Source organism: Aulostomus chinensis, chromosome 9 (genome assembly GCF_037954235.1).
Source record: "Aulostomus chinensis isolate RoL2024-O1b breed Wild chromosome 9, RoL_Achi_v1.0, whole genome shotgun sequence".
Lineage (NCBI taxonomy): Eukaryota > Metazoa > Chordata > Actinopteri > Syngnathiformes > Aulostomidae > Aulostomus > Aulostomus chinensis.
The window spans coordinates 11858190-11870894 of record NC_141328.1 but is presented as its reverse complement, the minus strand read 5'-3'; the positions used below and the strand labels follow the sequence as shown (position 1 = coordinate 11870894).

Sequence of the window (12705 nt, the reverse complement as noted above, 5' to 3'; positions counted from 1 at the left end):
ACATAGTTTTTTTAATATCAAAATATTACTCATATTATCTAAAGACTGCAAACATAAAAAAAAAACGAAAATAATTTCTTTAGGACCTTTTACTTTCATCATTACAGTACATATTATCTAACAACCTTACCCTTCCTGAGGACACGTTTCTTTGCCCTGACGTCTGTCTCTAGCTCTGCAGCTCTGATGTAGATTCGGACAGACTGTGGTAGGTGTCGAACAGCCTGGGCTACAACAGCTTTTGCCGTATCGCCAGGCTGGAGTCTGGCTGCCTCCAGCCATACATCCTCACTCTGATGAGTAGATAGGAACACATTTACCAGTGAGAGCAAGGACCATTTTCTTCATTTGAAAGGCAAGTATCTTTTTAGCCAATAGTCTGGAGGAGCTGTTATCATACTAAGTCATGTGAAAAAATTAGGACACCCTGTTAAATATCCATTCCTTTACGAAGAAATATTCACATATCGATGTCTAATCTTGTTTTTATTTATCTTTTAAAAAGAAATTGATTTAATTGCAGGTAAACAACAAAAACTGACCTTGTTTGACTTGTGAAACTAAAGATAAACAAAAATGTGTATAGAAATAACTTCAGTGAGACACTTCTGTAGCCATCTACCAGTCTGACATTGGTCTGAGGAAAATTTGCCCCACTCCTCAATGGAGAATTCTTTCAGCTGTGAGATTTTTGAGGGGTTTCTTGCGTATACAGCCAGTCACCCCACAGTATCTCAATGGGATTAAGATCTGGGCTTTGACTCTGCTATTCCAGGACTCTCCATTTCTTAGTTTTCAGCAGTCCTTGGTGGATTTACTGGTCTGGGTCATTGTCATGTTGCAATTTTTTTTCTTTTTAAAGATGGCCTCTCATGTTCCTCAAGCACTCTCTGATACATGGTAGATTTCATGGTGGATTCTATGATGGTGAGCTGGGCAGGTCCAGCTGCAGCCATAAAGCATGACATTTCCATCTCAATGCTTCACTGTTATAATGAGGTCCTTTTCTTGTAATTCAGTATTTGGCTTACATCGAACATGTCCTCAGATCTAGTGTCCAAATAATTCAATTTTTGACTTATCTGTCAAAAGAACATTTTTCCAGATGTGCCAGTCTTTGTCTATGCTCTATCTGGCAAACTTCAGTCTGGCCTTCATGTTGCTGCATGAGCAAAGGTTTCCTCCTTGCACAGCTCCCATTCAAGTTAAACTTCTGCAGCTTCTTTTTGATTGTAGGGGCATGCGCTTTGACATCAACAGTAGCAAGAGCCTACTGTAGGTTCTTTTAGCATATTGAAGTCTGTTCTCAGGTTGCACGTTCTTGGCCAGCCAGACCTGGGGCCTCATTTATAAAACCTGGCATAGGATCCATACTAAAAGTTTACATACACCGAAAAGCTGAAAAGTGCCTACGCAAAAAAAAAAAAAAAAAAAAAAAAAAAATCTGATTTATAAAACCGTGCATAACACCTGTACGCACTTTCACTTTATAAATCACAGTCCAGCCGGAACGTTGCGCAGCAGGATTTGATTCATGTCCCTCCCTCTCCACACCCACAATTCACCATGTATCGTCAAGCAAATTACCTCATGAATGTGTTTTGCATATAAATAGGCATGATGGATCCATGGCATTTCACGCTCAATCATGGCATCAACCAGACAAAAGAGGAACTTTTCAGAGGCCCAGATGGAGGTGCTTGTTGATGAGGTGGCGGCAAGACGGGAAACTTTATTCGGCGGCCATTCAAGTGGAATTACTAACAAACGAAAAGCCACTGAATGGCACGCCGTGGCCACAGCGGTAAGCGCGACTGGCACGGAGTGCAGCGTCACCGACATAAAAAAGAAGTGGTCCGATCTGAAGATGGAGGAAAAGACAAAAGTGGCTTTGAACTGCCAGAGCGTGGCGGCTACAGGTGGGGATCAGAAAACACATGAAACGTGCAGTGCGACAATAGTGTTTTAACAAACGGCTCCATTATCAACTGCCGCTTATATGGTGAAAGTTCGTAAATAGACATTGTAAAAGCACAATCAAAAAAGGATTTAGTCACATTTATCTTTAAACAAAATCTGATTGATGCATATGGAATTTGTTCTCTTGCACATGAAGTCTACATTTGTAAACTAGTCTATGAAAAATCTTAATCTGCTAACTATTGGTTACATTTCAAATTAAATGTTGTGAATATAAATCCTAAATATCGCTACATCGAAATGTTAAATCTAACGGCACCCAATAACTGCAATGTGGTTTCATGAATGAAAAGCGTAGCACTACTTAATCATGCTTGCAAGGTTCATTTTCTGTGATGTTGCCAACACCCCTTTGTGAGTTTTGCCTGAGCACAAAAAGTATTATTTTTACACATATTTATATGTGCTCTTTCCATTAACCAATTGTTCTCACCTTGTCACAATTGTCTTCAAAATGTGCGTAAGCAATGTCTGTAGTTTGCTTACAGTTACGCACATTCCTCACTAGTCTTTTTTTAATAAATCCCAACTCTTGTGTTAAGAAGTTGCGTACGCTCTTCCAAGCCCGGTTTTGTGCGGAAGCAAGCTTTATAAATGAGGCCCCTGGGCATGTTGGCTGTTGTTTTGAATGTCCTCCACTTATACACTACTTAGCAGACAGTGGAATGAGTGATTTCAAATTCTTTTGAGATATTTTTAAATCCCTTGCCAGACTAAGAAGCTACTATGAACTTCTTTCTGAAGGCCTCAAGTAGGGCTGAGCAATTTTATCTATTCTGCGATATATATCGATATTTTGTTTCCCGAGAGAGTATTGCTTTTTCAGCTGTGAGTATCGATACATTAAGCCCCATTCAAATCCCACTTGTGCCACACTTTGCAGGAAGAGCAATTTGGTCTGCCAGCCGCTAGATGTTGCTGTAGAGCATTTCTAGTTTCTAGTACCCAGACACCTTTCTCATCTGATTAGAGCTGAGAGATTCAGGAGAATGGCGGCAAGTGTAAATCCAGTATCTGCATGCTTAAACACAGATGTGTAGAAACATTTTGGGTTCAAAAACAAAAAGGAAAGCGATGTTTTAGACAAAAGTATGGCAGTTTGCAGACTATGTCACACAAATGCTAAGTACTTTGGAAATACCACCAACCTGCGAGCCCACTTAAAACGTCACCACCCAGACAAGGAAATGCGAACTGAGAACGAGCCAAAGAAGCAGCAGCGTGACCCCTAAACAAACCACGCTGGACAGTGACGGCTGTTGTTACCCCAAGTTCCCATCTTCACAGAATTGCAGAGTCCATTGCCTACTTTATTTGTCAAGATTTTAGACCTAATTAGGTGGTGGAAAACACCGGCTTTAGGCACATGGTGAACGCGATGGAGCCCCGCTATGCTATAGTCACCCGCAAATTGAATTATTGGCTGCCATGGTTTATTTTTAGTGAACCTGGTGCCGAGACCGGCTAGTAGCTACCTCATATGTTCAGCATCAAGCTAAAAATCCACCAAAGAAGGCCACTTGCTGCACTTTAACTCTCCATTGTTCACTTTACTTTTCAAATGCTTGCAAGCTACAATTTGCACTCAGTTTCAATAAATGAAACTAATTTTCTCACCACATCTTTGATTCATTTTGTCCAGCATTTGCAAGCTGCCAGTTAGAGCCATATATTGTGTAATTGATGCTTTCAGTTCAATTAATTCAATCCAAGTCAATGGAACACTCACAACATGTCACCAAAATCACTTTGTCCCTTTAAAATCTTTCAGAAAAGGATTTCAGAGTATCGAATTGTATTGTGAGCTGAATATCGTGATATATGTTGCATCGTGAGACGAATATCGTGTATCGTATCGTTTCGTGAAATTAGTGTATCACTACAGCCCTAGCCTCAAGACAGCTCTTTTGATCTCACCATGACATTCACTGTCATTTCAACAGTTAGGAGCAGACCAAAGTAAATCTCTGCTAAACTGGACAAGCCTCCATCAAAATGCTGAGTAACAATGTTGAACCTAATAATGTGCACGTGATGTGATAGACCTTTGTGTGATTTTAGCCATTTTAAGTGGGATTGATGTGGGGGGTGTCATTTATTCCTCATCAGAAATTGCAATTTTTTTAGAATTACATGTTACAGAAATTTTTTACAAGTCTTTCCTTTTCCTTTTAGTTGTTTAGATATATTATTTGAATTTGTCAGTACAGTAAAAATTGATATTGAATATCCATTCCTCCATCCATCCATTTTTAACTCTTATCCTGTTAAGGGTCACAGGGATATAAAATATCCATATGTCCAAATACGTTTTAAAAACACAGGCTTTCATAGGGTGTACTAATTTTTTCACAACTGTATTGTCACAAGTGGTCTAGTTTTCAATGAATTTAATTCACAGGTATCCAATATTCTTTACCTTGGGACACATCTCAGTGCCTTTCATAATGAGATTCCGAGCCACCTGCAGCTTCCCAGTAACTTCTTCCAGCCTGGCAGAGGCAATCCAGGCAGGTGGGTGATGGGGATTGGTCTCTCTCACTGATTTAAGGAGCAGACGAGCCTTTTTGATGTCACTAGTGAGCCAAAGACCAGCCATCAGGGACTAAAATGACTTACTATCCACAAATAAGCAAAAGAAACCTCTAGTGTTGCCACTTGTTGTGATCCTACCTAATGTCTCCTCCATGTGTGGGTATCATGGAGTTGAGATCTGTTAAGTAACCCTTAGGATCCACCACTGTCTGTCCACTTACAGAGTCAGAAACCTTAAGACAGACAAAATACAGATACATGAGAAACAGAATAAGATAATAACATTTATCAGGCATAACAACAATACAGCAGCTAATGTGATCACTTTAGATTGTAGCCATTACTACCAGTGACATTTTAATGGCATTATTGTTTATTTGGTCTGCCTGCGGGACCACAACTGAAACTGACTGAGTTTGATGCACCAGTTTACCTGACTGAGTCTCATATCCATGAGTGTGTTCCTGGCCTGACCAATTTTCCTCATGTCCAACTCTCCTGTTCCTGGTGTCATCAAACCAGGGGTCATGCTGCCAGGATAAGGTGTGTTCAGACCACCAAGCTAGAAGAAGAGAAAACAGGATAACTGAGTGAAGAATCCAAGTTATTTAATGACAGAGCAATGAAAGGCCTTCCTGCACTGTAGAACGGAATGAAACAACAAAGCTGAAATCATTGGAAAACTGTGTATTGGAATATGATACATAATTGAAAAACAATTTTCAATACTCTATAATAGTATTGTTTGCATGCCGTATTGATAGGTTGTATGTGTCAAGACATCTTGTGTGACAAATCTCAGCCAGAAAGTGTGTTTTCAGTTACAATGCTTGTTTCAGTTTCATCCTTAAAACACATTTTTCATTCTTAATCTCAGTATTTACCACTTCAAATGCTACATATCAATTCAGTGCAGCCCAAATATGCAGAGTGGTCACCAAACTATGCAGGACATTTGCACCAAATCCCTTGAGAATGTTTCTTCACACATCACTGAAGTTTCTCTGTAAATTGGATCTGTTTTGCAAACCATCTCAACTGGTCATAAGCCCTATTATTCTAAAGTTATAATAAAACATACATTCTGACATTTTAAAAATGAAATAAACAATACAGAAACAGTATCTAGATAGATATTTGATCAGCATTGCTGAGTTTGATAGTTAGGGCCTGAGCCTGAAGATACTACACTCAAACACTAAAAACTCAAAAAAAAAAATCACACTAAACAAGCTCCAAACCCCACCAAATTTCATAGGCAGGTAACGGAGCGGGAGAGGGGGTGAGGTATAACATTGGTTTCAATGGGGGGGCAAGAGAAGATCTGTTTTGCAAGGAATTCTTTATTAGTCTTTCTTATTACGTCACTTCGATCCTTAATTTGATCCCCTAAACATGCTCCGAATTTTGGCACACACGTCGGCGACAGCAAAAAATTTGATATTCTGAAAAAAAGTCTGGAAAAACTCAATAGCGCCACCTAGGGACACAAAAAAACACCATAACACACCGTACGAACGTCCTAGAGACACGGGACCGACACCGTTGGATTCGTCTCGTCGGGACCGAAAAATCACACACACATACCACTGCTCTAACTCTAACCAGATTTGCACAATTTGGACACAAAGGTCCAATTTTGGCTGATAACACTCCCCAAACAAAATCTATCTCCTCCTAGACCGTTCACGCGATGGCTTCGAAAACTGAACACATGACTCAAGACACTTTAAGGATCAAAAGTTGAGAAAGGCGACATGATAACCCACTCCGTTCCCATTTTATAAGCCCTCAAAGTTGGGCCACTTTTTTCACTTATAATGGAAGTCCATGGGGAGCAGATCTCCTCTCAGGCACATAGTCTCAAACAATCACTGATCACATCTAAACTACAACTCCCATAGCTTAGAGAAACACACCGTTGGATTCCTGACAAAAATCCCTACAAGACTATGCTATTTGATGACACGTTTGGCCAGGATCTGGGGAGTTATTAGGCTTTGAAACAGTAAAACTGTCTCAGTCCTCCTCTGCTCTCCAGTCTTACACAGCTGGTAGAGAGCGGGGGGGAGGGTTTCTTTAAAGGACCAGCTCTCAGCTCAGCACTCAGACCAAGCATCGCACTGAGGCTTCCATCTCCTCAACTACAGGTCGCACCGATTTTCATTCTCTTTTGGGCCAGCTCCCTGCTCTGCTCTCAATCTCTGCATCAGACTCAGGCTTCTAATTCATAAACTCCAAGGCCTACAGATTTGCCAGATACACCGTTGGATTCGGGCCAGTGTCAACATTACTCTCCCAACTGTGCTGATTAAAAGTTGCTTAAAACTTTGTAATAACTCACTCGGTGTCCATTTTAGAAGCCGTCAAAGTGAGGGAGACACATTTTACGCCTACAATGGAAACCAATGGGGACACCATGTCCTGTCATGGTACATACTGTCAAACAAACGCTTCTCACATCTACACTACAGCTCACACAGCTTCACAGCTGAACATGCATGAAATTCGCTGAAATTTGGCACGCACATCCCGCCCGGCGAAAAATTTGATATTCTGAAAAAAAAATTCACAAAAACTTAATAGCGCCACCTAGGGACACAAAAAACACCATAACACACCGTACAAACGTCCTACAGACACGGGACCGACACCGTTGGATTCGTCTCAACGAGACGCAAAAAGCATAACCATGTACCACTACTCTAACTCCAACCAGTTTTGCACAATTTAGACACAAAGGTCCAATTTTGGCCAATAACACTCCCCAAACAAAATCTATCTCCTCCTAGACCGTTCACGCGATGGCTTCGAAAATTAAACACATGACTCAAGACACTTTAAGGATCAAAAGTTGAGAAAGGCTTAATTTTAACCCACTCCGTTCCCATTTTATAAGCCCTCAAAGTTGGGCCACTTTTTCTCACTTATAATGGAAGTCCATGGGGAGCAGATCTCCTCTCAGGTACATAGTCTCAAACAATCACTGATCACATCTAAAGAACAACTCCCATAGCTTAGAGAAACACACCGTTGGATTCCTGACAAAAATCCCTACAAAACTATGCTATTTGATGACACTTTTGGCCAGGATCTGGGGAGTTATTAGGCTTTGAAACAGTAAAACTGTCTCAGTCCTCTTCTGCTCTCCAGTCTTACACAGCTGGTAGAGAGCAGGGGGGGAGGGTTTATTTAAAGGGCCAGCTCTCAGCTCAGCACTCAGACCGAGCATTGCACTGAGGCTTCCATATCCTCAACTACAAGTTGCACTGATTTCGTTCTCACACTGTTGGATTCGGGCTGGTGTCAAGGACGCGGCTGCGGGCGCGCGGGGGCTCAGATCCTAACAATGCTGCTTGTTTTATCTGAGTTTGCTAGCCCCATATGTTGTTCTGGATGGACCTCATTTGCAAAGCTTTCAGATCAAGAGATGCAAATTCAGATATATCAAACTGCTGTGCGAGGTATATCACACACTTTACAGCTGGGCTCAGACTATATACATTGTATACAGAATATGTCAAGTCTCTACCGTGATTACACCGACCCATTAACAACAGAATTTGCTTCCTGCAGAAACTGTATAGCAGAAGAGATTTCCTAATTCATAATAAGATAACCTGACTCCTGCTGGTGCAAAATTAAACTAAATGATGTGTGGGACATGTATTTGGATGTATACTGACTCCCTGAAGAGGGTCAACAGAGGTGTGATTCTCTCCAGTCTGCAGGTGTTTGGAGAAGAAGCTGTCTGGGACAGGAGTGAGCTTTTCATAGCGGGGGTTCCTCTGACGTTTATTCCTGCCGTCCCCCACCTCGGGGATGCTCAGCCACTCCTCCTCTGAAACCTCTGACAACTTCCTCTGTGTACAGAAGAAGACAGTAAAGAATCACGAAATAAAAATTGATCATAGCTGAACCAGCAATACAGTTTTAGTGTATTGTCTTAAGCAAAGGATATTGCAGCAGAATTGTATTTACTAGGAAAGTAAGATAAGGTCATTCATGAATTATGTAATGAGTGTGCTGCAGCTTTACAGTCCTTTTTTTCCCCAAATCAAAAACACTGTTGTGATCTGGTGTGTCAAAATGGTTGAACTGTCTGAGATAAACATCCTCAAAGAATCCATTTAGACAATCTAATGAGTTTATGGTGGCTGTGTTTATTTACTACAGAGGAATAAATATTGTTTAGTAATGTTCAGAGAAAGGTCTACAGAGATAACAAAAGCAAAAAATTTAATGTGATTAAAGTTCAGAAAGAAGGGAAACAGGTTTGTGGACTGTATGCAATTTTGAACCTTTAGATCAGAGAACTGCTGCTGGATTTTGGGTCGCTCCATACGATATTTCTCAATTTCTTCCTTTTCTCTCAGCTCCCTGAAAACACACAGGGTAGCAATCAAACATTCAAAAAAATCATAGATGCTTTCATTCTTCAATTCATGAGGCAAAATGTTGTTGTTTTTTGAGCAACCTTCTTTCTTTGCGTCTTTCGTCCATCCTCTTGTCCAGTGCTGCATAGATAGCATCTGCTTCCTCATCATCTTTCTCATAAGGTCCACTGGAGAACAAGCTCCCTGCATATCCATTGAACTACAAAATTATAAAGCAGAGTTATTCGATATTCAACTTTTTGTCTCACTCCTAGCCTGGAATTCAAGTATGATGAAGGGCACCTCATCATAGTTTGTATCATTCAGATCTTCATCATCATCATCCTGGTTCTTTTTCATTTGGTCCCCAACTGTCCTCTTTCCTGGGGGTGCATGGCGGTCATCCACAGGATCATTAGCATCTCGGGCAGGACCAATGTCTGATCGGGTGGTGAATCCAGTTGCACTGGGGAGAAACACTTGGTTTAAGGGTTACAGAAATAAAACTTGGACATGGTTACGACACGCTTGTTCACAGGTATGTTCAATAAACAGGTAGTTGTTGCTCATTTGTAGCCATGCTCTAATTTTTACTGCTGGTTTATTGAATTGAAGTTTAACCATATATGCCCAATTCCAGAATGTGGCCACAGTCACAAATCAGACAGAGGCTTCATCCATCCATTTTCTACCACGTATCCTGTTCTGGGTCGCGGGGGGGGGGGGGGGGCTGGAGCCTATCCCAGCTCCCTTCAGGTAAGGGGTGGGGTACACCCTGGACAGGTCACCAGTCCATCACAGGGCACACACATAACACATGTAGACAGACAACCATTCACTCTCACGTATTGTCCATTTGGAGTATCCAATTAACCTAGTCCCCTCTTGCATATCTTTGGACTGTGGGAGGAAGCTGGAGTACCTGAAGATAACCCACACAGGCACAGGGAGAACATGCAGAAAAACCCTATGCTAGAGCCCAGTAATGACAATAATGACCACTACACCACCATGCTACCCCAAACAGAGGCTCAAAGAATCAAACACAAACCATACTTGACCCACCCATGACTATTTCTGACTGAAAGTCATATCTAATACACATTGGCTGGTCCAGCTGAGTTAATTTGCACAGTGCCTTTCAACAACGAGGCAATTTTTTTAACAAACATAAAAAGTAACTAAATGATAGTGGATTTAAAATGCTGATACCTATGTATAAAATGGTTTATCTTCAATAAGTAAAAAGCAATCAACAAACCTTTCTTTTATGTTTATTTCTACCCAGTATTATGGAACACGATAATATAACCCCCCCCCCCCCATCTTTAGTTTGGACCCCGAGAACAGAATAAAAAAAAAATGCCTCTGATCTTAGAGTAAGCCAAATAATATCTAATAATTTACCGTAATTACATGCATCATTGATGCTTTAATTAAAGTTCAAGATTACATATACATTACAAAGCGGATTGTAAAAACCGTGTCAAATTTTACTGCGATAAAGCACAATCGCGAAGTATTCAAGCACACGATCATCATGTGTGTTTTACCTAGCTTGCTATGTTGCCGTAAAGTTAGCAGGCTAGCCATGAAAGTTAGCTTACCCTCTGCCCAGACCGGGGACATAGCCTAGCGGAGCAGGCATCCCCAAAAATGGTTTTTTCTTTTTCCCCATAAGCGGAGAAGCGAGGGGCATAATCGGCGTCCCGCCGCTTGATCCCACTGCCCCTGTACCCCCCGCAGATGTTTTAGGGGAACTTTTAGACAACTGTTTTGCCGTAGCGCTAGCCATTGTTGCTCTAATGACGACGGGGAAACTTCCGGCCAAATGACATTCATACACGACTTCCCTTAGATGCTCTTCTTCTTCCTCTTCTTCTTCTTGACTGCGACTGCTACCGTACGAAGCATTATCGCCACCCATTGGGTCCATATTACATAAATCCCTTGTCTTCATACCAGCGTTGTGAGAGTTGGGGACTTTCCAGGGTTGCTTCCAAACTGTGTTTTAAGGTCCGTATGTTGAATACTTTTATGTTCAAGTCCATTTCTTAATGTCAGTCCATCATTTGCAATTGTAATACATTGAAAAACAACATGTTCTACTGTCTCCATTTGATTACAACTGTCACAATTTCTGGCTGGATGTTTTCCAATGAGGTGTAACGAAGAATTCAACTTTGTTTGTGCCAGTCTCCACCAACCACTCCAACCCGTCCCTTTAGAAGTATCTGTTGTTGTTTATTACAGTTAGTAGACATCGGAAAATAGGGTCTCTTCCTATTTTTACGTCTTTTAGTTTGTATCACATTAATAAAAGTTTATTTTCATGGGGCTTACACTGCTCTTATTCCATAGCGTGTTATGTTATAGTTCGACTGAAATAATTAAAAATGCGATTATTATATAATGGTTCACATAATTGGCTGTTGTTAAGTATAGTCACAAGAGGGCGTAAAATGTTCAAGAATGAAATGCTTCTTAACGGTCAGTGCAATTATAAAATAAGTATATTTGGTACATAATAAGGCACTTCTCCATGGAGTCAATAGTTTATTCATGATTTGCATCACTGAAGTATTGCATTACATTTTTATAAATATAAAACTGCCCCCACCCCCACCACCAGGGGTTTTAAACAGGACCTTTATATTTCAAAGGATAAATTTGTATTGTGCAATAAAAAACATTTTTATCAGACTATATCTGAAGTACCAGGAGAGGTCAGTAAAAAAAAGTGCCATTTTCTTTTGGAGGCTTTCTTACATACGATTGTTGATGGAGCCATACATTTTAAGCAATTCCACAGTAAAAAAAAAAAAAATTTAGCCTGTCCTGTTCAGGAGCTGGGGCAAGCAGCATCAATGATCCTGGTGCCTTGTTGTACTGAAGCAGTTCTACTCTGCATAGGTAGAATCTGATAAACTCCTCCTATTGCCATTTATGTTTAATTTTATTGGGAATGGTATTGGTTCATTGATAAAGCTACCGGACTGAGGCTCAGGAGTGGATAGAAAGAGAGAACAGGGACAGGATAGGGAAGACAAGGGGGAGGGGGGAGACAAAAACAACAGCAATAGCAGAAAAAAACAAACAAACAAACAAACAAACAAAGAAAAAGTAACAACAACAACAGAGAGGAGAAAAGAAAAAAAAAGGAAAAAACATTGGTCAAAACTATCATACTCTCATCTTCCTCCATACAGGGGCTGAGTACTCCATAGATGCTGATACGGTCCAGGGCACCTCAGACTTAGTGAAACCGCCAGCGAGCGATCCACCACACAACAGCAAGGCCCGCGACAAACCCCAGCCCAACCACCACGCCGGGAGGAGGACGACCACTCCCCCCCCCCCAAGAGCACCGGCCAGGCCCCCAGGTCTGCAATGGTGCAGTTAGCAAAGGAGGCAGCACTGGACCCACTCCCCGCCCCAGCTGCCCCCCCATCCCAACATGGGTGCAGGGTGCGTGTTGTGCATGGGAATGTAGATGTGATGATGTGGATGACTAGAATGTAGTTAAAATTGAGGGAGGCACCCAGGGCATGGGAGCCCCACCGGTTGTAGACGGCAGAGTCTCCCAGTACATCTTCATGCACTCCCCCAAGCCCTAAATGTCTATAATGTGATTAAAATTGGGGGGTCCAACCCCTCAACACCTAGTGTCACATGAGATGTGATGTGATGGGACAGAGAGGCGATGAGAGGGGCTGAGGAATGGGCCAGACCTGCAGGGGGCCAACTTCCAGACTGGCCCCGCTGACCACCCCGTCACCACTGCAACCAGCCGACAGGGAGTCTAGCCTACCTG

At 41.6% G+C, this 12705-nt stretch overlaps 1 protein-coding gene across 1 annotated transcript in view; it reads right to left on the bottom strand.

Moving 5' to 3' along the window:
- The window catches only part of prpf6 (PRP6 pre-mRNA processing factor 6 homolog (S. cerevisiae)), a 33083-nt gene extending 22288 nt beyond the window's left edge, over nt 1-10795 (bottom strand). The window contains exons 1-9 of the mRNA XM_086213831.1: nt 10499-10795; nt 9195-9357; nt 8993-9111; nt 8817-8895; nt 8202-8378; nt 4949-5077; nt 4654-4748; nt 4400-4556; nt 131-293 (exon numbers count right to left, since the gene is read on the bottom strand). Of these exons, the coding sequence (XP_086069957.1) occupies nt 131-293; nt 4400-4556; nt 4654-4748; nt 4949-5077; nt 8202-8378; nt 8817-8895; nt 8993-9111; nt 9195-9357; nt 10499-10686 (1270 nt within the window). The 5' untranslated portion in view covers nt 10687-10795. The remainder of the gene's footprint in view (nt 1-130; nt 294-4399; nt 4557-4653; nt 4749-4948; nt 5078-8201; nt 8379-8816; nt 8896-8992; nt 9112-9194; nt 9358-10498) is intronic.
- Nucleotides 10796-12705: the final 1910 nt, after the last annotated feature.